The 21,591-nt window shown below is 39.5% G+C and overlaps 1 protein-coding gene across 1 annotated transcript in view; it reads left to right on the forward strand.

The window, feature by feature from the left end:
- LOC311520573 (uncharacterized protein) overlaps positions 1-21,591 on the forward strand; it is a gene marked incomplete at both ends in the record, with an annotated part of 76,579 nt that overhangs the window by 49,742 nt on the left and 5,246 nt on the right. The window contains one exon of the mRNA XM_084628129.1: positions 16,531-16,648. Within this exon, the coding sequence (XP_084484255.1) occupies positions 16,531-16,648 (118 nt within the window). The remainder of the gene's footprint in view (positions 1-16,530; positions 16,649-21,591) is intronic.

The raw sequence follows: 21,591 nt of genomic DNA on the forward strand, positions 1-21,591 counted from the left end.
CCTTTTATCCCATTATTGCTTACTTTGCTTTCGAGCCTTTGGTGTGGGATCTTATGAAAGGCTTTCTGAAAGTCCAAGTACATTGGATCACCTTATTCCACATGCGTGCTGGCACCTTCATAGAATACTCATAGATTGATGAGACATGATTTCCCTTTACAAAAGCCATGTTAACTCTTCCCCAATTTATAATGTTAATTTATGTGTTTGGTAATTCTTTTCTTTACTATAGTTTAAACCAATTTTCCTGGTATTGAAGTTTAGGCTTACTGGCCTGTAATTGCCAGGTTTGTCTCTTTAAAATTCTTTTTTTTTTTAATCAGCATTACATTAGCTATCCTCCAGTCATTTGGTACAGAGGCTGATTTAAGCAATAGTTTATTATACCACAGTTAGTAGTTCTGCAATTTCATATTTTAGTTCCTTCAGAACTCCTTGGGTGAATACCATCTGGTCCTGGTGACTCAATTTTGTTCCAAAACCACCTCTATTGACACCTCAATCGGGGACAGTTCCTCAGATTTGTTACCTAAAAAATGGCTCAGGTGTGGGAATCTCCCTCATATCCTCTGCAGTGAAGGCTGATGCAAAGAATGTGCATGTTAGTTTTTAAAATTATTTTACATTTTTGTATTGTAAAACAATAAGTACAAAACAATTACACATGACTGATATACCAAATTGTAGAAGAGTAACAGTAGTGTGCATATAAAATATTTTGGCTTCATCCCCATCCAGAAAATCCACTATAAAAATAAAATAAAAAATCCAAAAAACCAAAACCCAACAAGAAAACAACTAAGAGTATATTCAGAGTAATTGAAATGGCCTAATAAAACAATATGTAGTTGCTATGGTTTTAGGTCAATCCTTTCTTCATCTCCCCCTGCCCCTTTTTTTTGTCCTGCTCTATCTGAGGGTGGAATCTCACTCTGAGTCTGGGACCCCATGTATACCATTTGCATAACAACTTGCAGGTTCCACTGGATTTCATGCTACTATGTTCCCACCCTTTGAGAACCTGTGACCATGGCAAACAACTGCCTGCCTTAAAACAACGAATTTTCATTTAGCAAATGGAACAAAGCATCAGAGGCAATATGTTTTAAAATAATCTGTATGGAGGTCTAGTTTTCATAAACAACCACCATCCCATAATGGTAATGTAGGCAGACTCAACTTCTCCAGACACTCACCCACTGTGCCCAAGTGGGTGTCCTAGTCTGGTCCTCCTGCCCCCACCCAAAGAGCGTCCTTTTAAATGCAGCAAAGTTTCTTTGTTCACAGAATGCTTCTGGCTTTGGCCTCTCCTGATCAAACCTCTTCTGTAGGCTGTTGGAAGGGCTACAGAGTAATCAGCATTAATAGTTCTCTCATTGTTAATTAATTCATTAATTTTAAGTGGAAGCTCTGAGGTGACCATCTTGAGACATCTTCTTGCTGCTGCTGGATTGTCCCAGACAGTCCTCTATTTGGAAGCATTTAATCAAAAAACAGTCCTACAGAAAATACCATTGCCAGTAGCAAGTCAAGATACAGTCTGAGCAACTATCAAACCGCATTCCTTTGTTTGTCACAGTAATTCATTATACCATTCATATAAAAAGGCCTACTGGGCTGCTAAAAGTGACAATAAAAACTTTACTATTTAAAAATATGAGATCTCATTTGGAGTAAAATCCCGCTGTTTGAGTTCAGATACATTTATCTCTGAAAAGTGTTGTGCTTTGTTTGTTTGGTAAAATGTTTAACTTAATGTTCTTTTAAATGTTTCCACACTGCAAACCGCTGTTCAAATACAGTTCCCACTGTCGCCCCTGTTTCAGATGGAGAAGGCAAAAAAGGTCATCTTTTCAAACCAGTACACCACACAAGTAGCTTTTGCTGTCAGAAATGAACTCCTGTAAGTTCAGATCCTTTTGTATTGTACAGCTTGATTGTGTTGACCTGAATTTATGGGCTAGTTCATTACAGCTCACCAATGATCTGACCAGAAGATATTTAGGCTACAGGGATAGAAAACGCAGAGAGTTCAACGTCATGAGTGAACCCTCGGGTTGTGTGGCAAGGACGCTTATACTGAGGACAATGCCAAAATGTTAAGATCTTTATTAAAATGAATGAAAGAATAGTCAAAGATATAAAACATAGAGTCACAAAGAAGTAATACAATTCTATAGTCCCTGGTAGTGACATCTCTATTCTAAAAGATTATTTAAACTTGCATACTCACACCCTTCCCTGAAGACCTGGTAGTGGGAGACAGAGAACCAGCCTCATCTCTGGCATGTCCGATGAATTCAGTCGTCCAGGCTCCCCAAATTGGTAAGAATCAGGTTCGAGTGTTGAGTAGCTAAGCCATATCGCAAAGCTGAGCTGATTAGCTTGATAGAAAATAGGAAAGAGCAACCACTCTGCATGGCTGTTTGCCCTCTTACAGGGTCCTGGCACTGCCTTAATCAGGGCCCAACCTACCATGCCCAAATCTTATTTCCTCACCTAGATAAATCTTCGGGTACACTTACTATTATAGGCTAAGATATTATGACATATAAATATCGATTATCTAATCCCCAAATCCATTACCTTTGGCCTAAATCATGACTTCCATGTTCTGCGGTGTAGCCTGTGGTTACCAGTCTGTTCCAGACTTATGGTAAACACATTCAGTTCTTTGTTTGGTTCCCCATTCAGTTCCCCAAAGTCAAAAGGAGTAACCAGTAGGCCATTTATCTATGCCAACGGTTACAAACACCGATGCTAACTAACAGTTGGAAGCACTTAGTTGACATGTATTTGTGCAAATATATTTAACATATTTGGTGAGATGCTCAGCTTCCGTAAATCAACACTACTTCACTGCCTTCAGTGCAGCTACATCGATTTATACCAGTTGAGGATCTGGCCCATTATCTCCTGGATTTTGGATAATCCTTGTAGGAGTGCTTCTACAAAGTAAAAGTTTGTCTACTTGTGACACACAACCTTGCACCCATACATTCTATGCAACTTAAAGGGAGAAAGTTCTCTAATGGGCCAGATCAGCACTGTGAAATCTCAAGAGAAAAGCACAGTTCAGTATGAATAGCCATACACATACATTAAAGATTATAATTTTGTATCCAGTTTCAAAAAATGATTCCTTTTGGGGATGAGTAGAATGGAAACATTTTTGGAATGGAAACATTTTTCCTCCATTTATTAGCATTGTGTGAGAGACTGGGAATAAAAATCTAAATATAAAATGCTGACCCAAAATGTGAAAAGGGGCTTGAAGGTTTTTTGTTTTTTTGCCACATGGCATATGTGTCTTTGAAGTGAAAGGCAGACATGTCACACACTGTCTTTGAACTGTGGTGCACCACAAGCTAACAGTGACATGCCACAGCTTGGTGGCATCCTATAGCTGAAACTGCAGGCATATGACATGCCTTTTTCTCCAAAGATATGTGCCACAAAATGCTGCAATCTTTATTTATTGGAAATATAATCTCTAGGTGACAACAAGTAAAACTTGATGGGTAGGAACAGTAGTGTAACTATTTGTGATATGTGACATTACTGGAAGATGATGTCCACGATCATGGAATGGTCTTTCACATTACCAGTTATATGTTTCTGCCAGAGGACAAACATCCTATTTCATTTATTCGCTTACAGGTGTTTCTATGGCACCCATCTCCACAGTATCTATCCAAAGAATTGTCCATCAGAAAATACTGCCCTAAGTTAGGGAAATTAACATAATTTCAGGTAATGAAATGACTTGTTTTGTAAACTAGCTTGAAATATTTTTAAGAAAACAAATGTTGCTGTGTAGCCTTGGGTAGAATGCTTGCTGTTTGTGGACCCCAACCATGTGAATCTGCAGATTACCTCTACAGCCTGCCCTCAGCCATGTCTACTTTTCTGATGTAACAGAATTTAGTAAAAGTTATACAGTCTTCATTGTGTTTAGACATCTGTAGCAAAGTGAGAGTTAAGGATCTTAAGGTAGCATTCTTCCATCATGAGTACAAGGTTTTGGTATGAACTATGGGACTGATCTGGACATCACTTGCAACACTTTTACGTTCACCTCAGTTGAGCTACTCTTGATTTACATTGAAGTATGTAACAGTAGAACCAGGTTCTGTGTAATTAGTAGAGAACACAGAAATGCAACCATGTTTTTAACCATTTTTTTAAGTCAACTGTTTCTACATTTGACCTCTTACTCTTTGTGGAGGTTCTGGTGAAAGCAAGGAATATAATAAATAAGTTTATTACCTGCAGTTTAGGACAAAATGAATGGATGGGATTTTCTAACACTTTGTTCAGTATTTTTTTTTTAATACACTCTTCTAAATAAACTGTCTCCACTGAGGTAAAAGTGCTACATTCTCCTTAATTATCTATCTGTGAGGAATACCTACTGATGCTACCCTCTTTTGTTCTTAGTTTGTACTGCGAGTACTAAGTACTGTCTTCTAATAATTTAGCTGTCACCCTTCCAATTATTTCTGTTTACTTTAACTGAAGTCACAAAGGATATTAATATGCTTTTGAAACTGGTAAAATATGCACATTGATGAAGAGAAGCAGGTATTTCTTAAAGGAAACTGTAAGCCTTTGAACTCTATTTGAAAATAGGAGGCAACCTTCTTTCATTCCTAGAAGATGGGAGAGGAGTGGAATGTGTTCCATAGTATCTACATTAGGGAATTCATATTCTAGTCACCAGTGTAAAGCTATAAGGGGTTGAACCTACAAGTTGCTGAGTCCTCTCAGTTCCCATTGAAGCCAATGGGAGCCAAGAGTGTTTCACACCTTCCAGAAATCAGACCCTACTTCATCCTCCTGCTCCTGGGGGGAGGGAAGGGGGAACTCTCCCCCAGAAGTTCATACAACAAAACCCACTGCAACTTAAGAATGATCCTTGTTTTTATTCTGCTGTTTCAATCCTGGCAGTGACTTGCCCTGGTATGGAGCAGCAGCAGTTCACCATGTCTTAATCCTTCAGCCACAGTTCCTATCATGAACCTAAGCCACATGGTGTCCCTATGAACTTTGATTTTTTTTAAGTGGATTTAGTGTTCATGAAAGGAGCTGGATTGAGTGCTCTGGAAACTGAGGACCCATTTTTATCCGCAGAACAGGCAGAAGACAGGCAACTACTATGCAATCTTTTTCACATTGCTTTGCCAATATTTTTCAACGCTTGACCTGTAGGGGCAAGAAGGTAGTTTTCGTTGAATGACTATTCAGTCCTTGCCTTCTGTGCTTGGAGTTGGAAGTATAGGATTCAGTTTGTGGTTTTATGGGAACTATGTGCTGTGAACATTTTTCTATTTTTGTGTGAGACTTCCACCCTGATGTTTTCATAACTTTGTGAAATAGTTAATCTTGGAAAGACAATTAAATGTAAAATTTCAAAATGGTGACAAAAAGGGACATACTGAAAAAAAAATTGGGGCTTGGTTAGTTATATTTAGTCCTTTTCTTCCATACTATTTTCAACAGCTTCAATACATATTGTCTTTTCTAGTAGAACCTTATATAAAATATTTATGCAAAGTCTGTTAAGGAAGCAAATATTAATATTACAACCTTGACAACAGAACTCACTCCCCCATCTTGGTTTGGCATAGTCTGGATTTGTTAACTTGCTGTGCATTCTGGAAAAATCATTGGGTAGTGAATGGATTAAGTGTAACATTGTTTTATAAGGGGCTATTACAGTTATATTTACCTGGTATAGTAATAGGACCTGTAATACTGCATAGGTAGTTTTCTAAACTAGTTGTGCTAAACATGTTGTGAGTTATTTGTTATATTAAGTGCCTGAAGCTTGGAATAGACCTGTAATAAAATTAAATAGCATGCTGTGTGGTTTCATTTAGCTTGTACATAACTGGGCATGAGTAAGGTGAAGGTGTATGATGTGTGTGGGCCCTGTAACTTCAAACAATAATTGTATTGGTGTCTCTAAGGTTCTGACTTAGTACAGCACTTAAGCACATGCTTGAATTCCATTTATTTCAATGGGATCTGAGTAGGTATGCAAAGCTAAGCATGTGCTTTAACTACTTTCCTAAGATGAGATGCTTTCCTGAATGAGGCCTTTACATGCCACAAAAGTTAATAGGACTTAAACATATGCTAAAATGTGCTGAATAATGATGTCTTGCTAAGAATGGTATTAGGGCCTAATGCTGCAAGGGGCTGAGCATCCTTAAATCCGTTTGGCTTTCCTGGATTGGCCTGTTTAGTGTCTTGCTGTGAATGCTATTTACACCTTTAAAATAGTTTATTATACACTGATAGCTATCAATGGACCGAATAGTTAGTTTTATGGAAACCTTCATTTTATAGAGTTGATATGGGTTTATAAAAATATAAACAAAACAAAAAGGAAAAAATAGACAAGTTTTTAATTAGAAAAATAGGAATAAGTGAAAAGGATATAATATGTTACATAAAAATATGTATGTGAAGTTAAAAACATTTCTTTATGATATCCAGATTTTCCTTTCTCTAATAAGTTTCTTTTTATTGAAACTATTATTTCAAATGTTTTCTTCTCATGCTAATGGTACAGGATTTATTAATGTTAGCTATGTTTAATTTATAATTTTCCCATTATATACAGGCTCAACCCTTTCATCTTGAATGGATTCAGTAGTGTGTACACTTCTCATTCCATAAATCAGAACAACAATATCTTAATATTTTTTTGCTCACAAAAAAAGGAAAATAGGTGTGTGTGAGAAGTACACTATCAAGTAGCTGAGAATTACTATAGAAATATACATTATTAGTCAGATTGCAGGGAGATTTGAAATAGAAAAGACGTTAGCTCAGCATAATGAATATGTCTGCCAGCCATTTTTATAATGACTAGCTGCAGTTTTATTGTATGTCAAACCTTATGCTGTGCTATACGGTTAGCTTTCTTGTTTGGCACAATCAAAAATGATGTAATGCATCCATAGAAGTCTAGCTGGATCAAAGAAATATGCAAGAGTTTTTTCCACCAGTAGTATTGTAGCATATTTTGCTGAAATTATTGTGCAGGTGATAACAAATGCATGATCACTTATCATTTATAATGCATTGTTCTTGATGTGCATTAGAGACATTACAAGAATGGACAGCTTTGTTATCTAAATGTTTCTTTTGTGACATTAAATAGACCAGCAGGTGTACAAAATTACACACTGAATCAGAAAACAGAAGTCAAAACGAAGACTCCCTGCTTTCGGATTACTAATTGCTATGCTATGCACTCCATCAGTGTTTAACTGTTTTACTTATTGGTATTAAAGATCTTAAGGTATGTCAATAGCTTGTAAATCAATAGTTAAAATGTAATATAACTTTTCTCATTTAAATACAGCTCAAAAATTTCAGTCTTGACTGTATAAAAATACAAATTCTATGCAGTATGCTTATTTATTTAGCATCTGTAAAATACTGTACACAGCACTGTAAAAGGACAATAGAACTGTACCGTATGTATATTCACTTTGCTGATAAATGCATCAGTCCTTCTTTAGAGGATTATTAAGAGTTCTCTGGAGGAATAAAATGGTGGAAGTCAGACATTTAATAGCTCAGGTACAAAGAGTCAGATTGTGCCAGTTGGCAAAAGTTAGCAGGAAGCTGTCACAATAAATGGCAGCAGCTGCTCATAGTTCTAAAGAGTATGTCCCAGTCAGAACTGAAAACTGATGGCATCTACATTAATACTACCTTAATGGTCCATCTGCTGCTCCATAGGGTCCCTAGCTACTGTATGGAGTCATAGGCATTTGACAGGCAGTCTCTGTATGCCAGACACACATTGTGCCAAATGTTTTAGGCTGCTTTGTATCATTCTGATCTGTCAAACTTTTCCTACTCATTTATCAGGCAAGGAGTTATGAGGGATTTTTTTCTACACATCATTGGCTTTTAGCATTGGGGCAGCCAGGAATTTGGAAGGAAAATTATTTTGGTTATCCTCTTTTTTTTTTTTTTATTGATGAAGCAAATGAATAACCTCAGCTGTCTGATGTACTATAGTAGCTATGTTAACAAAGCAGAATGATGAGCCCCACAGAGAAATCAATCGCCACTTTCTTTTTATATGTTAGAAATCCTTTTTTATTGTAGCAGGTAGCAAATAATATGCAAATAAAAATGACAGAAAGCACCCTGTTGACAGGTGCAACATTATAGAACTAAATTTGTTAAAGACCAGTTCACTTTTAAATGCATCTCTGCATAAATATGTGAAAACAACTTCATATAAATAAAGGACCCCGAGTGTGGATAAAAGATTTTTTTCATCGGTCCTTGGAAATTATAACAGTAAAGCTGGGGAAAGATTATTTAATTAAGGAAGTGAAATATTATACACTTATAATAGTGCTAGTGCCACTAAAACATAAGTGAACATAGTCTATTCGAACACTGGAACATTAAAATATCTGGTTACTTTTTTAAAAAAATCCTTTATGGTACGTTACAGGCATGATTTTAATGTATATAATGTGCCCTTTAAATATCAGTACCTTTAAAGCTATCTGTTAAATTCTGCAACAGCATTATATAAATGTGAAATCAAGCAGAGCTGTAGAATGTGTTATATTAAACCCTCCACTGACTTTGGACAAACACACTATATCCTGCAAAAAGCTATTTGTATCATCCTTTGAGCGTACATTGTTTGTAGAAGAATGAAGACTCTCCATTTCTTTTGGGGTGTTTGTGTAGCTCCTATGAAAATACAATGTCCATATTTAAATTTGTCATTTCTGTGAATGTCAAAGTTAGCTCAGCAAATTGTCTAAGCTATCAGTAACGACTGAGGAATAAATGCTTAGATAGAGATCAGGATATCAACAAAAATGTTACCGCTGCTTTTTGGAGTGCATGTTTAAATTTTTGAGCTGGATTCATTGTAATTGACCAATTGCTTGAAATTGCATGATATTATGGTTTCTGGACTGACTAAGCCATGTGCTACAGAAAATCAGCAGAAGTCTTTTTGACTCAGGCTCTCAGGAGAGGCTTCAGTTTTTGTGTGAGTTAGTCATGGGAATACAAACCAACCAACTGTCCAAAGCACTAGACTCTGCTTATGGTATTAACTATGTGCCTGGATACCATTGCATTTTCCTATATTTGAAATTACACTAGACTCTTATAACATTTTCTCACAGACCTCACGCTCCAACCTCCTGCTCCAGCCTAGAGCCCCCTCCTGCACTCCAAGCCCCTCATCTCCAGCCCCACCACAGAGCCCGCAACCCCAGCCAGAGCCCTCCTCTCCTCCCCCTCCTACACGCCAACCCCCTGTTCCAGCCCAGAACCTCCTCCTGCACCCTAAATCCCTCATTTCTGGCCCCACCCCAGAGCCTGCAACCCCAGCTGGAGCCGCCCTCTCTTCCCCCTCTCGCATTCCAACCCCCTGCCCCAGCACAGTGAAAGTGAGTGAGGGTGGGAGAGAGTGAGTGATGGAGGTAGGGTGGCTGGAGTGAGTGGGGGTGGGGCCTCAGAAGGGACAGGGCCTCGGGGAAAGGGCAGGGTGAGGGTGGGGAAAGGGTGTTCAGTTTTGTGCAGTTAGGAAGTTGGCAAACCTAGCTGCCACCCCACTGCAATAAAAGGCTCTGGCAGCTGGCAATGGATTTGTTGGAGGTGGAGAGGCAATAGGCAAAGGCTCCAATGACACCACCCTCGAGTCTTTCCCTGCTGCCTCCCCCCCACCCGAGATTTTTGCTGCCTCATGTACCTACGCACTATGGTGTGGATGCAGCCCGCTTCTTACTGCGGCATGTAGCTGCACACACCCTACATGTTGCCACAAGTGGAGACATGGCCTCTGTTTGGGGCACAGGTAGTCTGGGAACTGCTACTGAGTTTCAAGTGCAGGATTCTTCAGGCATATTAATGCATCAGGAAGGAGCTGAATAATATCACAATGACTGATGCCAATAGGGAGTGGGGGAGCAGAGGAAAATGGTTAAGAAGTAGTAACAAATTATTAGTGGTCAGTAGGAAGTTGCGAAAGCAGAACAACAGTTGTAACAGCATGACCCTCACCATACTGCTTTAGTGGCAGATGTTATTGTAGGCCTTGGTCCAACAACACACATATGAATGCTTGTAACTTTAAGCACATGAGCAGTCTAACTTCAGAGTCTGCTAGCGTGCTTAAAATTATGCACATGCTTAAGTGATTTTCTGGATGAGGGCTTTAATTTGCTGTCATTGCCTTGTCATAATAACTGCTGATGTGATATCTGTTGGTAGCAGCAGCATGAAAAAGGCAACAACGCCTGGTTTCCAGATGGGGATTGTCTGTGTGTGTGCTGTACAGGTCAGATTGTCATGCTTACGTTAACAGTGGGGCCTATTTAGGGAGAAAGTCAAGCATCTAAATATGCTACTGTGTGCAATTGTGCACTCACTTTCTCATTTAAATTGTCTGTCCTCCTTATCTTCCTCCAGCTGACAGGCTGATTAGTGTCCTGCCTGCTGGCTTGGACTAAATTCCATAGTACTTGCTCCCTGGCTCTTTTTTTGCTTAATGCCAAACTGATAAAAGGTCTCATGTGCAATCCCAGACGCTCTCATTTTTTGGCTGCGGGAGTTGTCTGGAGAAGACAATTCATCATGTGGGCCTGTTATCAGACCACTGATGTAGTGTGAACCCTCACAACTTTTGTTGGAAGAAATGTAGACAGAAACTTAGAGGAAAGAGGACAGTACGGCAAAAGCACCATGATGGATGACGTGTGCAGTTTTCAGAAATCAGACTGCATTTAATCTGTTACACAAGGTGTGGGAGGTTACAGAACTGTGACTTACCCTCTCTTGCTTTGATTCAAGCATAGAGTAGTGGAACCAGTGTGCTGCATGATGATAGCTGTGACCCTGCTGCAAAGCTGTAAGAGGCTGACCCTGCCAAGATACTTACCACTTTCCAATATCAAATCTTGTCACAAAGCCCCAACCACTTAGGCTGATCATTTCTCTGTACTTTATGCTCTTTTCTTAACTCTGGGAAATATTTCCATCACACTTACTGTTGCTGAAATTCCCTTAAAAAATCATTTCACCTCCTGTCAAAATTGAATATTGACAGAATTTTCAGGAACAGCTTTTTGCAAGTTTTGAAGTGAAAAATACATATTCTCCTGAAATTTCAAAGAAAATAGGTTAGGGTTTGTGAACTAGCCCTCCTTTTTAAAAGTACCACCTTGTATTTCCATGCAGGCTATACAATGGGTTAATGAATGACAAACATTTAACCTATAGGTTCATGGATGACAAAACATGTAACCTAAACAGTATGCTAAATGCAATCAATTTAAAGGGACTATGTCACACGTCATTGGCATATACCACTATAGATTTTGTACAGTGTGTTCTGGTATAGAGTTATATCAATCACATTTCAAAGTTCACAGGGGAAAGCCATGCTGAAGATAAGGGAGATCACACTGCTTTTGCAGATTACTTATATAAACATTTAGGGTTCCCAAAAGAAATTATTTAAAAGAGGAAAATAAGTAAATGAAATCTATTAAAATGTTATAATCTATTATCGAAACATTATTAAAATGGAACTAAATATGCACAGAAGAAAAGATATTAAATTAGCACACAGAAAAAAAGATTAAATTAGCACACAGAAAAGTCTGTTAATGGTAAGATTTTCATTTAATCTGAAGCATCCTTAATGTATCCTGTGCGTGCCGTTGTGTATTGTTGCACATATGTGGCATAAAATCCCATGCACTATTCTGAGAACTCTCTGATATCAAGGCCACAATACCAATTGTGGCGATTGTCAGCATTCACTCTAAACCACTTTTTGTTTTTCCAAATAAAATTAGTGTGTTAGTGTTTTGCATTCACTTCCTTGGTTTTAGTTAAAAAAACAAAAATGACACACTTTAATAGAAAAATCAACAAACACATTGTGAGATCACATGTAGCTTTGGGATAGTGGAATGGTTGGGGAGGGGAGGAGGTTTGAGGGACTACATGAGTTTGTATACGTGTTCTAAACTGAAAAACTACAGTACCATTAAATAAAATGGAGGCATTCTTTTGGCACTACTCTTCTTTCTTTTATATACCTTGCAGGACCTAATGACAACATTTTCCTTCTAGTCTACTTCAGGACCTCACAGCTAGTAAGATTGAAAATAAGGGTCAATGGAAAAATTTGAATGTGAGTAACCCCAACGTATGGAAGTGCTCAGGTCTGTGGTTTGGCAATGGCTATTATAAAGTTAGGAAACGTCTGGCAAGTTTGGACTTCAAATACCCAACAAACTGGTAAATGTACTGAACTAGGATTTAGATTTGGGCATGTTGCTCTTTTTTTTAAATAAAGAAAAGTGTTTCCCTTGTGAAAATGAGATGTGAGCAAAGCCTGAATAGTGTCAGATGTAAGTGCCACTGTGCTCGCATGTCACATGTATAATACAAATCCACACACTGGGTCAGATTCTCGACCATGGTTGTTCCATTTGCCTGAACTGTGGTACCACCTGAGTGGCATAAAGAGGACTTTACAACCTGAGCTGCAGCAAGCCAGTTGAGAATTCACTCAGTAGAGTAAAGCTGAGAGAACTAGCTCCTGAGCCAGTCTCTTCCAACTCTGAGTGTAGGGAGTATGTCATGGTATGGACTAGCACTCTCTAAAGCACTTAACATCTGGCATATGGCTTCAGAAGGAACAACCCCAACTGTTCTAAATTAAGGTTCTTTAATTTACTGTTAGTGCTGGGACCATAATCATGTTCCTGTTGACCTTGTGCCAAGTGTGCTTTGTGCTTTGGTACAGAAGAGACTCTGGCCGAAGGAGTTCAGTAATGAAGTCAAGATACTTCCAAACGACTATTGGATATTGAGGATAGATGAGAACCATGCTGAAAGAATATTGGTCTGGGTGTGTTGGGTGATAGATCTTCTATAATTTTACCTCCAAAAGGTCTTTCTTTTTGATAAAAATACAAACATCTACTTCAGTCACTAGCAGTGAACCTTCATTCCTCTCCCTCTGCCCGGCTAGAAGTAAAACTAGAAAGAGACTAATGAAAAGTAATTGCCAGCTTCTTCCAGCAAAACACCTAAGGAAAATTTAAGTAGAAATTGGTCTACTTTTCGCTTAGAAAAATGTGCAGAACTAAGATAATTTTTTTATGAAAATCAAATGGACAACATTATGCAAAATACATTACAATTTTGTTATAATTATTGGTATAGAGGTTATTCCTGGAGGCCTCAGAATCCATTCTTTTGGGGATGCATACTTTGCAAAAAGATAGTAAGAACCTTGAGGCAGGGACCATCTAGGTACTTTTGCCTTTTATTAAGCATATTAAACACATTTCTACTTTTTTTACCACTAGAATGAGAATTATTTAGTTTCTAAATACATTTATCATGGGGTACTCATTGCCTGCTGGTTAACATTTTCTAGCTCTATCAGATGATAGGCACATTATCTAGAAATGTCAGCATTTTGTCAGCCAAGATTGAGCTTCAATAAAAATCAGACTTCTGACAATTTTCTGTAATAACTCTGAACTCACATCTATGTGACTATATGCACAGGTTGTGAATTCTGGATCTCCTGATGAATATAAAATTAGCATGAGCCACTACTATATTTGACTGACACTCATGGTTTAAGTTCTCCCATACTATTTTAAGCTAGGGTGTGCAGGCATGTCAAAGAAAATTGTTGCTAATTTTAGCTAATCAATCAAAATTAATCATATATTTGCATTTTTCTTAAAACCCAACCTGGTATACCAGGTGTGGCAAATATTTGGAAGATCCATAGTTTTTTGTGCTGAAACATCTGATGTGACAAGAGAGCAGAGTAAAATAAGTTTGGATTGGAATGTTGGGTTGTTTTTTTTTGTCATACATAAAAATGGCCATAGTGAGTCAGACCAATGGTCCATGTAGCCCAGTATCCTATCTTCCGATAGTGGCTGGTGCCAAATGCTTCAAAGGGAATGAACAAAACAGGGCAACTAATGAGTGATTCATCCTCTGTTATCCAGTCCCACCTTCTGGCAGTCAGAGGTTTCAGGAAACCCAGAGCATGGGGATGAGTCCCTGACCATCTTGGCTAATTGCCTTTGGTGGACCCTATCCTTCATGAATTTAGCTAATTCCTTTTTTAATACCGTTGTACTTTCGACCTTTACAACATCCTCTGGCATCGAGTTACACAGGGTGATTGTGTGTTGTGTGAAGAAGTACTTCCTTATGTTTGTTTTTAACCTGCTGCATATTTTAATTGGGTTGACCCCTGGTTCTTGTGTTATGTGAAGGGGTAAATAATACCTCCTTATTCACTTTCTCCCCACCATTCATGATTGCATAGACCTTTGTTATATGCCCCCTTAGGTAGTGTCTCTTCATAGCTGAACAATCCTAGTCTTTTTAATCTCACCTCATATGGAATATGTTCCATGTCCCTAATCACTTTTGTTGCCCTTCTCAGTACTTTTTCCAATTCTAATATATCTTTCTTGAGATGATCAGAACTGCATGAAGTATTCAAGGGATGGTGTACAGCGTACTGTGGATTTATATAGTATAATATAATATTTTGTATCCCTTTCCATTGTTAGCTTTTTTGGCTGCTGCTGCACATTGAGCAGGTTTTTTTTCAGAGAACTATCCACAATGACTACAAGAACTTTCTTGCGTGGTAACAGCTAATTTAGATCCCCATCATTTTGTATGTATAGTTTGGAAAACATACTCAACTCTGAATTTCATCTACCGTTTTGTTATCCAGTAACTCAGGTTTGTGATATCCCTTTGTAACTCTTTGCAGTCACGTTTGGAATTATTTATCTTGAGTAATTTTGTATCATCTGCATACTTTCACATCTCACTGTTTATCCCTTTTTCCAAATTATTTATGAATATGTTGAACAGAGCTGGTCCCTCTTATGCCATGACTTATTCTGCTTCAGAGCCTTTAGTGAGGGCCCAAGCTTTCTGAAAATCCAAGTACATGATGTCCACCTGATCATTCTTGTCCACATGATTGTTCACTCCCTCAAAGAATTCTAATAGATTGGTGAGGCATGATTTCTTTTTACAAAAGCCATGTTGACTGTTCCTCAGCACATCGTGTTTATCTTTGTGTCTGATTATTCTATTCTTTGCCTGGTACTGAGCTATAGAGGAGGGATAGCTCAGTGGTTTGAGCATTGGCCTGCTTGTGAGTTCAATCCTTGAGGGGCCCATTTAGGAATCTGGGGCAAAAATTGGGGATTGGTTCTGCTTTGAGCAGGGGGTTAGACTACATGACCTCCTGAGGTCCCTTCCAACCCTTATATTCTATGATTAAGCTTACTGGCCTGTAATTGCCAGGATTGCCTCAGGAGCCTTTTTTAAAAATCAACTTTACACTATCCTCCAGTCATCTGATACAGAGGTTGATTTAAGCCAAAAGTTACATATCACAGTCGGTAATTCTTGAGTTTCATATTTGAGTACCTTCAGAGCTCTTGGGTGAATGCCATGTGGTCCTGATGACTTATTACTGTTTAATTTATCAATTTGTACCAAAGTTGCCTCTATTGACACCTTATCTGGAATACTTGCTCAGATTTGTCACCAAAAATAGGCTCTGGTATGGGAATCTCCCTCTGCATTGAAGACCAATGCAAAGAATTCATTTCACTTCTCCACAATGGCCTTGTCATTCTTGCATAGTCTTTTAGCATCTTGATTGTCCACTGGTCCCACTGATTGTTACGCAGGTTTCATGCTTCTGCTATATTGCTGTTAGTTTTTATCTGTAATGTGAGTCCTTCTAATGATTATAAAAGACTCATGAAACTTGTTACTTTAAACTGTCTCTCCGAGACATCTGCCCATAATATGACTTCAGACAACATCTGCTGGAGCCGTGTCATTCCTTTTCATTGTTTAAAAAGCCATTTATGCAAACAATGTCCCATTCTTCTAGTCTTTTCAAGGTAGTTATGTAAGACATTTTGATAGAGGAAGCAAGTCAATACATGCAGCAATCATTATAGTATATATTGATCTCCTTTTTAGATCCTTACATTGCTTTTCTGTTTCTTAGTTTTATTTTTTAGTGACATTTTAATAAAGTAAAGACATTTAGGTCAAGGAATATAAGGTATTTCAACACTGACGCTTCTCTGCCTCTTGCTCCTCTTGAGTCTCGGACAGAAATACCCTTTTCCGTTAAGGCCTTCAAACCTCTCCCCAAAGATTATCAGGTTCCCACTATGTTCATTTGTAATAATGTAACCTGTCATGAGACCTTTGTAAACACTGCATGAGATATGGGGTCTCCAAGGTGGGTGTTAATAATGACCTTTAACTACAGATAGAAATCCAAGATGTGCGTACTTTAGCTAGGATGGCCTTTTATTATCTCAGCTGTCCACCTACAAGTGTGTCTTCAGAATATACTTTCAGGAGTATTTTCCAGTGATAACAGCTTGAAAATAATGAGTGATTTTTACTGTTTTTTAAAAGGCGATCTTAACAGGCAGTTCTACTTTTCATCTGAAAGAGAGACTGAAGAGCTAAGAGATGGAGGCACTGATATGCAGGAAGACCAGCAAATGTATCTATTTGGGGGCAGCTTACACTGGTATAGAGGGCACAATGGGGGATTTTCTGGTATCCTGTTCCCCAGGTCAGGAAGGACGAGTAATACTATCAATGCATATCACACTGAACACCTACTGGGAGAAAGGCATCACACTGCTGAACAACTAACAGCCCATGTAATTAGTGTTGCTATATTACTGCCTCTCACTTTTTAACTAAAAGTCTCAGGGTTAGCATTTGCCTAAGATAGGTCTAATTAAAAAAATTAAATTGTTTGCTTTCGCGAGGAGGAGAAAAACGGGTGTCCTGGGGGTCCCTGTACCCACACTAGGAATAACACCATCTTATGCTACACCGTCTGAGAAGATTGCTTATTTATTATAAAAGCAGGGGAAGGTAAGAATAAGCTTAATTTCAGTACCCAGAAAGATATTGGAGCCAATAATTAAGCAGACTATTTACAAACACCTAGAAGTTAGTAAGGTGGTAAGTAACAGTATGGATTTGTCAAGAACAAATTGTGTCAAACCAACCTAATAACTTTCTGTGATGGGGTAACAAGCCTTGTGGATAGTGGGAAGTGGTAGATGTGTTTATCTTGACTTTAGTAAGGCTTTTGATCTGGTCTTGCATGACCGTCTCATAAACAAACTAGGGAAATACAACCTAGATGCATTTTGGCATCCTTTAGTCTGCAAGAGATGATGGGAATTCCAGCCTGTGATGTAGATGGTTTGCAATGTCTCATGACTGAATAGTCCAATCTGAGATTTGCATGATCTTTGGCAGTTATTGCAAATGTATGTGTCTTAACTGGGAGCTGCTTGCTTCCTACGAGCTATTTTCTCTTCAAGCTGTAGGAGCCAGCTCCTGTCATGGACACTGATACCTTGATGGAGACAATGGCACCAGCCAAGGTTTCCCATTGATCAGGATTAATTACAAATTCCTTCATATCTCGCTTGCATGTATCATCCTAGATGGAGCTACTATAAAGTGGGTGCATAATTGGTTGCAAAACTATTACCAGAGACTACTTATCAGTGGAACACAGTCAAGCTGGAAGGGCATATCAAGTGGAATCCTGCAGGGATCAGTTCTGGGTCCCGTTCTGTTCACTTAATCAATGATTTAGACAATGGCATACAAAGTACACTTATAAAGTTTGTGGATGGTAGCAAGGTGGGAGGGGTTGCAAGTACTTAGGAGAATAGGATTAAAATTCAAAATGATCTGGACAAACTGGAGAAATGGTCTGAAGTAAATAGGATGAAATTCAATAAGGACAAATGAGAAGTGCTTCAGTTAGGCAGGAGTAATCAGTTGCCTAGGAACTGACTGTGTAAGAAGGAGTACTGCAGAAAGGAATATGGAGATCATAGTAGATTACAATCTAAATATGAGTCAACAGTGTAAAATTGTTGGCCCTCCCCTCCCCCCCAAAGAAGCAAACATCATTCTGGAATGTATTAGCAGGAGTGTTGTAAGCGAGACAGGAGAAGTAATTCTTCCCCTCTACTCTGTACAGATTAAACCTCAACTGGAGTAGTGTGTACAGTTCTGGGCACTACATTGCAGGAAAATTGTGGACAAATTGGAGAAAGTCCAGACAAGAGCAACAAAAATGATTAAAGGTCTAGAAAACATGACCTATGAGGGAAGAATGAAAAAATTGGGTTTGTTTAGTCTGGAGAAGATAAGACTGAGATGGACCTGGAATGTTGATAAGAATGGACCTTTCCTTCTCAGATTCACACTAATATATGCTGTTTAGTCTGGATAAAAATAAGTTAGGATGATACAAGCGACTTCATCTGTGTGAAGTACAAGCTGGTCTCCATATTGGAAGAGAACGTTAAAGGGCTAGAGACCAAGTATCAACCCTGTGTTGCATCAGAGAAAATGAAGTCTTTCTGGATAGAAGTCAGTGTTTGGTACTGCAGGCACAGCATGCTGAAGAATCGGAGAGGGCAGTGAAGAATGGGGAAGAAAATTGGCAGCATGTGACCTCCAGAAGAAGAGAGGAGAACTTATGTACCCCCAATGCAGATAGAGGTAAGAAACCATTTTCAGGCTCTCTGCACAGGTATTAGGGTGGACCCCATCAACTGGAAGGCATGGGATGCATTGTCCTAGGGATTGGAGTTCCACGACCACCACTACCAAGAGAAGGAGGTGGGTGTGGTGGTCAAGTTCAGGATCCTGACAAAAGGAAGAAAGGAGAGCAGCAGAATATGGACCCTGGACTTCAGAATAGCAGACTTTGACTCCCGCAGGGAACTGATGGGCAGGATCCCCTGGGAGGCTAATATGAGGGGGAAAGGAGTTCAGGAGAGCTCGCTGTATTTTAAAGAAGCCTTATTGAGGGTGCAGGAACCATCCTGATGTGCAGAAAGAATAGCAAATATGGCAGGCGACCAGCTTGGCTTACAGAGAAATCTTAAGGGAGCATAAACACAAAAAGGAAGCTCACAAGAAGTGGAAACTTGGACAGATGGCAAGGGAGGAGTATAAAAATATTGCTCGAGCATACAGGGGTGTAATCAGGAAGGCCAAAGCACAATTGGAGTTGCAGCTAGCAAGGGATGTGACGGGTAATAAGAAGGGTTTCTTCAGGTATGTTAGCAACAAGAAGAAAGTCAGGAGAGTGTGGGATCCTTACTGAATGGGGGAGGCAAGCTAGTGACAGATGATGATGTGGAAAAAGCTGAAGTACTCAATGCTTTTTTTGCCTCGGTCTTTACAGACAAGGTCAGCTCCCAGACTGCTGCAGTGGGCAGCACAGTATGGGGAGGAGTTGAGCAGCCGTCAGTGGTGAAAGAACAGGTTAAGGACTCCTCAGTAAAGCTGGACATGCACAAATCCATGGGGCTGGAGGCAATGCATCCAAGGATGCTGATGGAGTTGGCTGATGTGATTGCAAAGCCATTGGCCATTATCTCTGAAAACCCGTGGCGATCAGGGGAGGTCCTGGATGATTGGAAAAAAGGCAGATATAGCGCCCATCTTTTAAAAAAGGGAAGAAGCAGAATCTGGAGAACTACAGACTGGTCAGTCTCACCTCAGTCCCCAGAAAAGTTATGGAGCAGGTCCATTTTAAAACACTTGGAGGAGAGAAAGGTGATCAGGAACAGTCAACATGGATTCACCAAGGTCCAGTCATTCCTGACCAACCTGATTGCCTTCTATGATGAGATAACTGGTTCTGTGGATACGGGAAATGTGGTGGGCATGATATACGTTGACTTTAGCAAAGCTTTTGATATGGTCTCCCACAGTATTCTTGCCAGCAAGTTAACGAAGTATGGATTGGATGAATGGACTATAAGGTGGATAGAAAGCTGGCTAGATCGTCAGGCTCAACAGGTAGTGATCAATGGTTCGATGTCTAGTTGGCAGCCAGTATCAAGCAGAGTGCCCCAGGGACTGGTCCTGGGGCTGCTTTTGTTCAACATCTTCATTAATGATCTGAATGATGGGATGGATTTCACCCTCAGCAAGTTCATGGATGACACTAAGCTGTGGGGAGAGGTAGGTACCCAGGAAGGCAGGGACAGAGTCCATAGCGACCTTAGACAAATTGGAGAATTGGGCCAAAAGAAATCTGATGAGGTTCAAGTGCAGTCCTGCACTTAGGACGGAAGAATCCCATGCACTTCTACAGGCTGGGGACTAACTGGCTAAGCAGCAGTTCTGCAGAAAAGGACCTGGGGATTATAGTAGATGAGAAGCTGGATATGAGTTAACAGTGTGCCCTTGTTGCCAAGAAGGCCAACGGCATATTGAGCTGCATAGGTGTAATTGCCAGCAGATCGAGGGAAGTGATTATTTCCCCTCTAGTCGGCAATGGTGAGGCCACATCTGGAGTATTACATCCAGTTTTGGGCCACCCACTATGGAAAGGATGTGAACAAACTGGAGTGAGTCCAGTGGAGGGCAATGAAAATGTTTAGGGGGCTGGGCCACATGACTTACAAGGAGAGGCTGAGGGAACTGGGCTTATTTAGTCTGCAGAAAAGAAGAGTGAGGCGGGATTTGATAGCAGCTTTCAACTACCTGAGGCTGTTCTCAGTGGTGGCAGATGATAGAACAAGGAGCAATGGTCTCAAGTTGCAGTGGGGGAGGTCTAGGTTGGCTATTAGGAAAAAAAAACTATGTCACTAGGAGGGTGGTGAAGCTCTGGAATGAGTTACCTAGGGATCTCCATCCTTAGAGGTTTTTAAGGCCTGGCTTCACAAAGCCCTGGCTGGGATAATTTAGTTGGGGTTGGTCCTGCTTTGAGCAGAGGTTTGGACTGGATGACCTCATGAGGTCTCTTCCAACCCTAATCTTCTATGATTCTTCTAAGTTTTCTTTCGTTATTTTAGTATTGTTGTTTCTAGTCCTGGCCTAAACCAGCAAAAGTGAAGGAAAACAAAAGAGTTTTGAATGTTCATAGCCTTTGGGGATTAGTTGAGCTCAAGTTCTGAGTGGTGGTTCAGATTAGTAGAGCTGGGAAAATAACTGATTTTTTCAGTTCGGTGGGAGTTCTGGAAAAATAAAAAAAAAAAGATTTTGGTCAAACTGAATCTCATAATTAAAAAAAAAATTGGGAATTGAAAAAGTCCCTATGGGAACTAAAAATATTTTTTGTGCTCCCTGGTTTTTGTTTCTGATCATTTTTAAAAGGTCTAGATTCACAATATAAGGGGAGGCAGTGGTGCTGTCCCCCACTCCCCTTCTTTAGTCTAGTCATTAGGTCATTCTTCTGAGACATGGGAGACCCAGGTTCAAATCCTTGGTCTGGAAGTGATCTCTCCCTACTCCCAGGTGAGTGCTCTAGCCACTGAGCTATAAGGTACTTTGGTGTGGGTTTCAGAGTAGCAGCCGTGTTTGTCTGTATTCGCAAAAAGAACAGGAGTACTTGTGGCACCTTAGAGACTAACAAATTTATTTGAGCATAAGCTTTCATGGGCTACAGCCCACTTCATCGGATGCATAGAA

Source organism: Lepidochelys olivacea, assembly GCF_965140295.1.
Source record: "Lepidochelys olivacea isolate rLepOli2 genome assembly, chromosome: 5".
NCBI lineage: Eukaryota > Metazoa > Chordata > Testudines > Cheloniidae > Lepidochelys > Lepidochelys olivacea.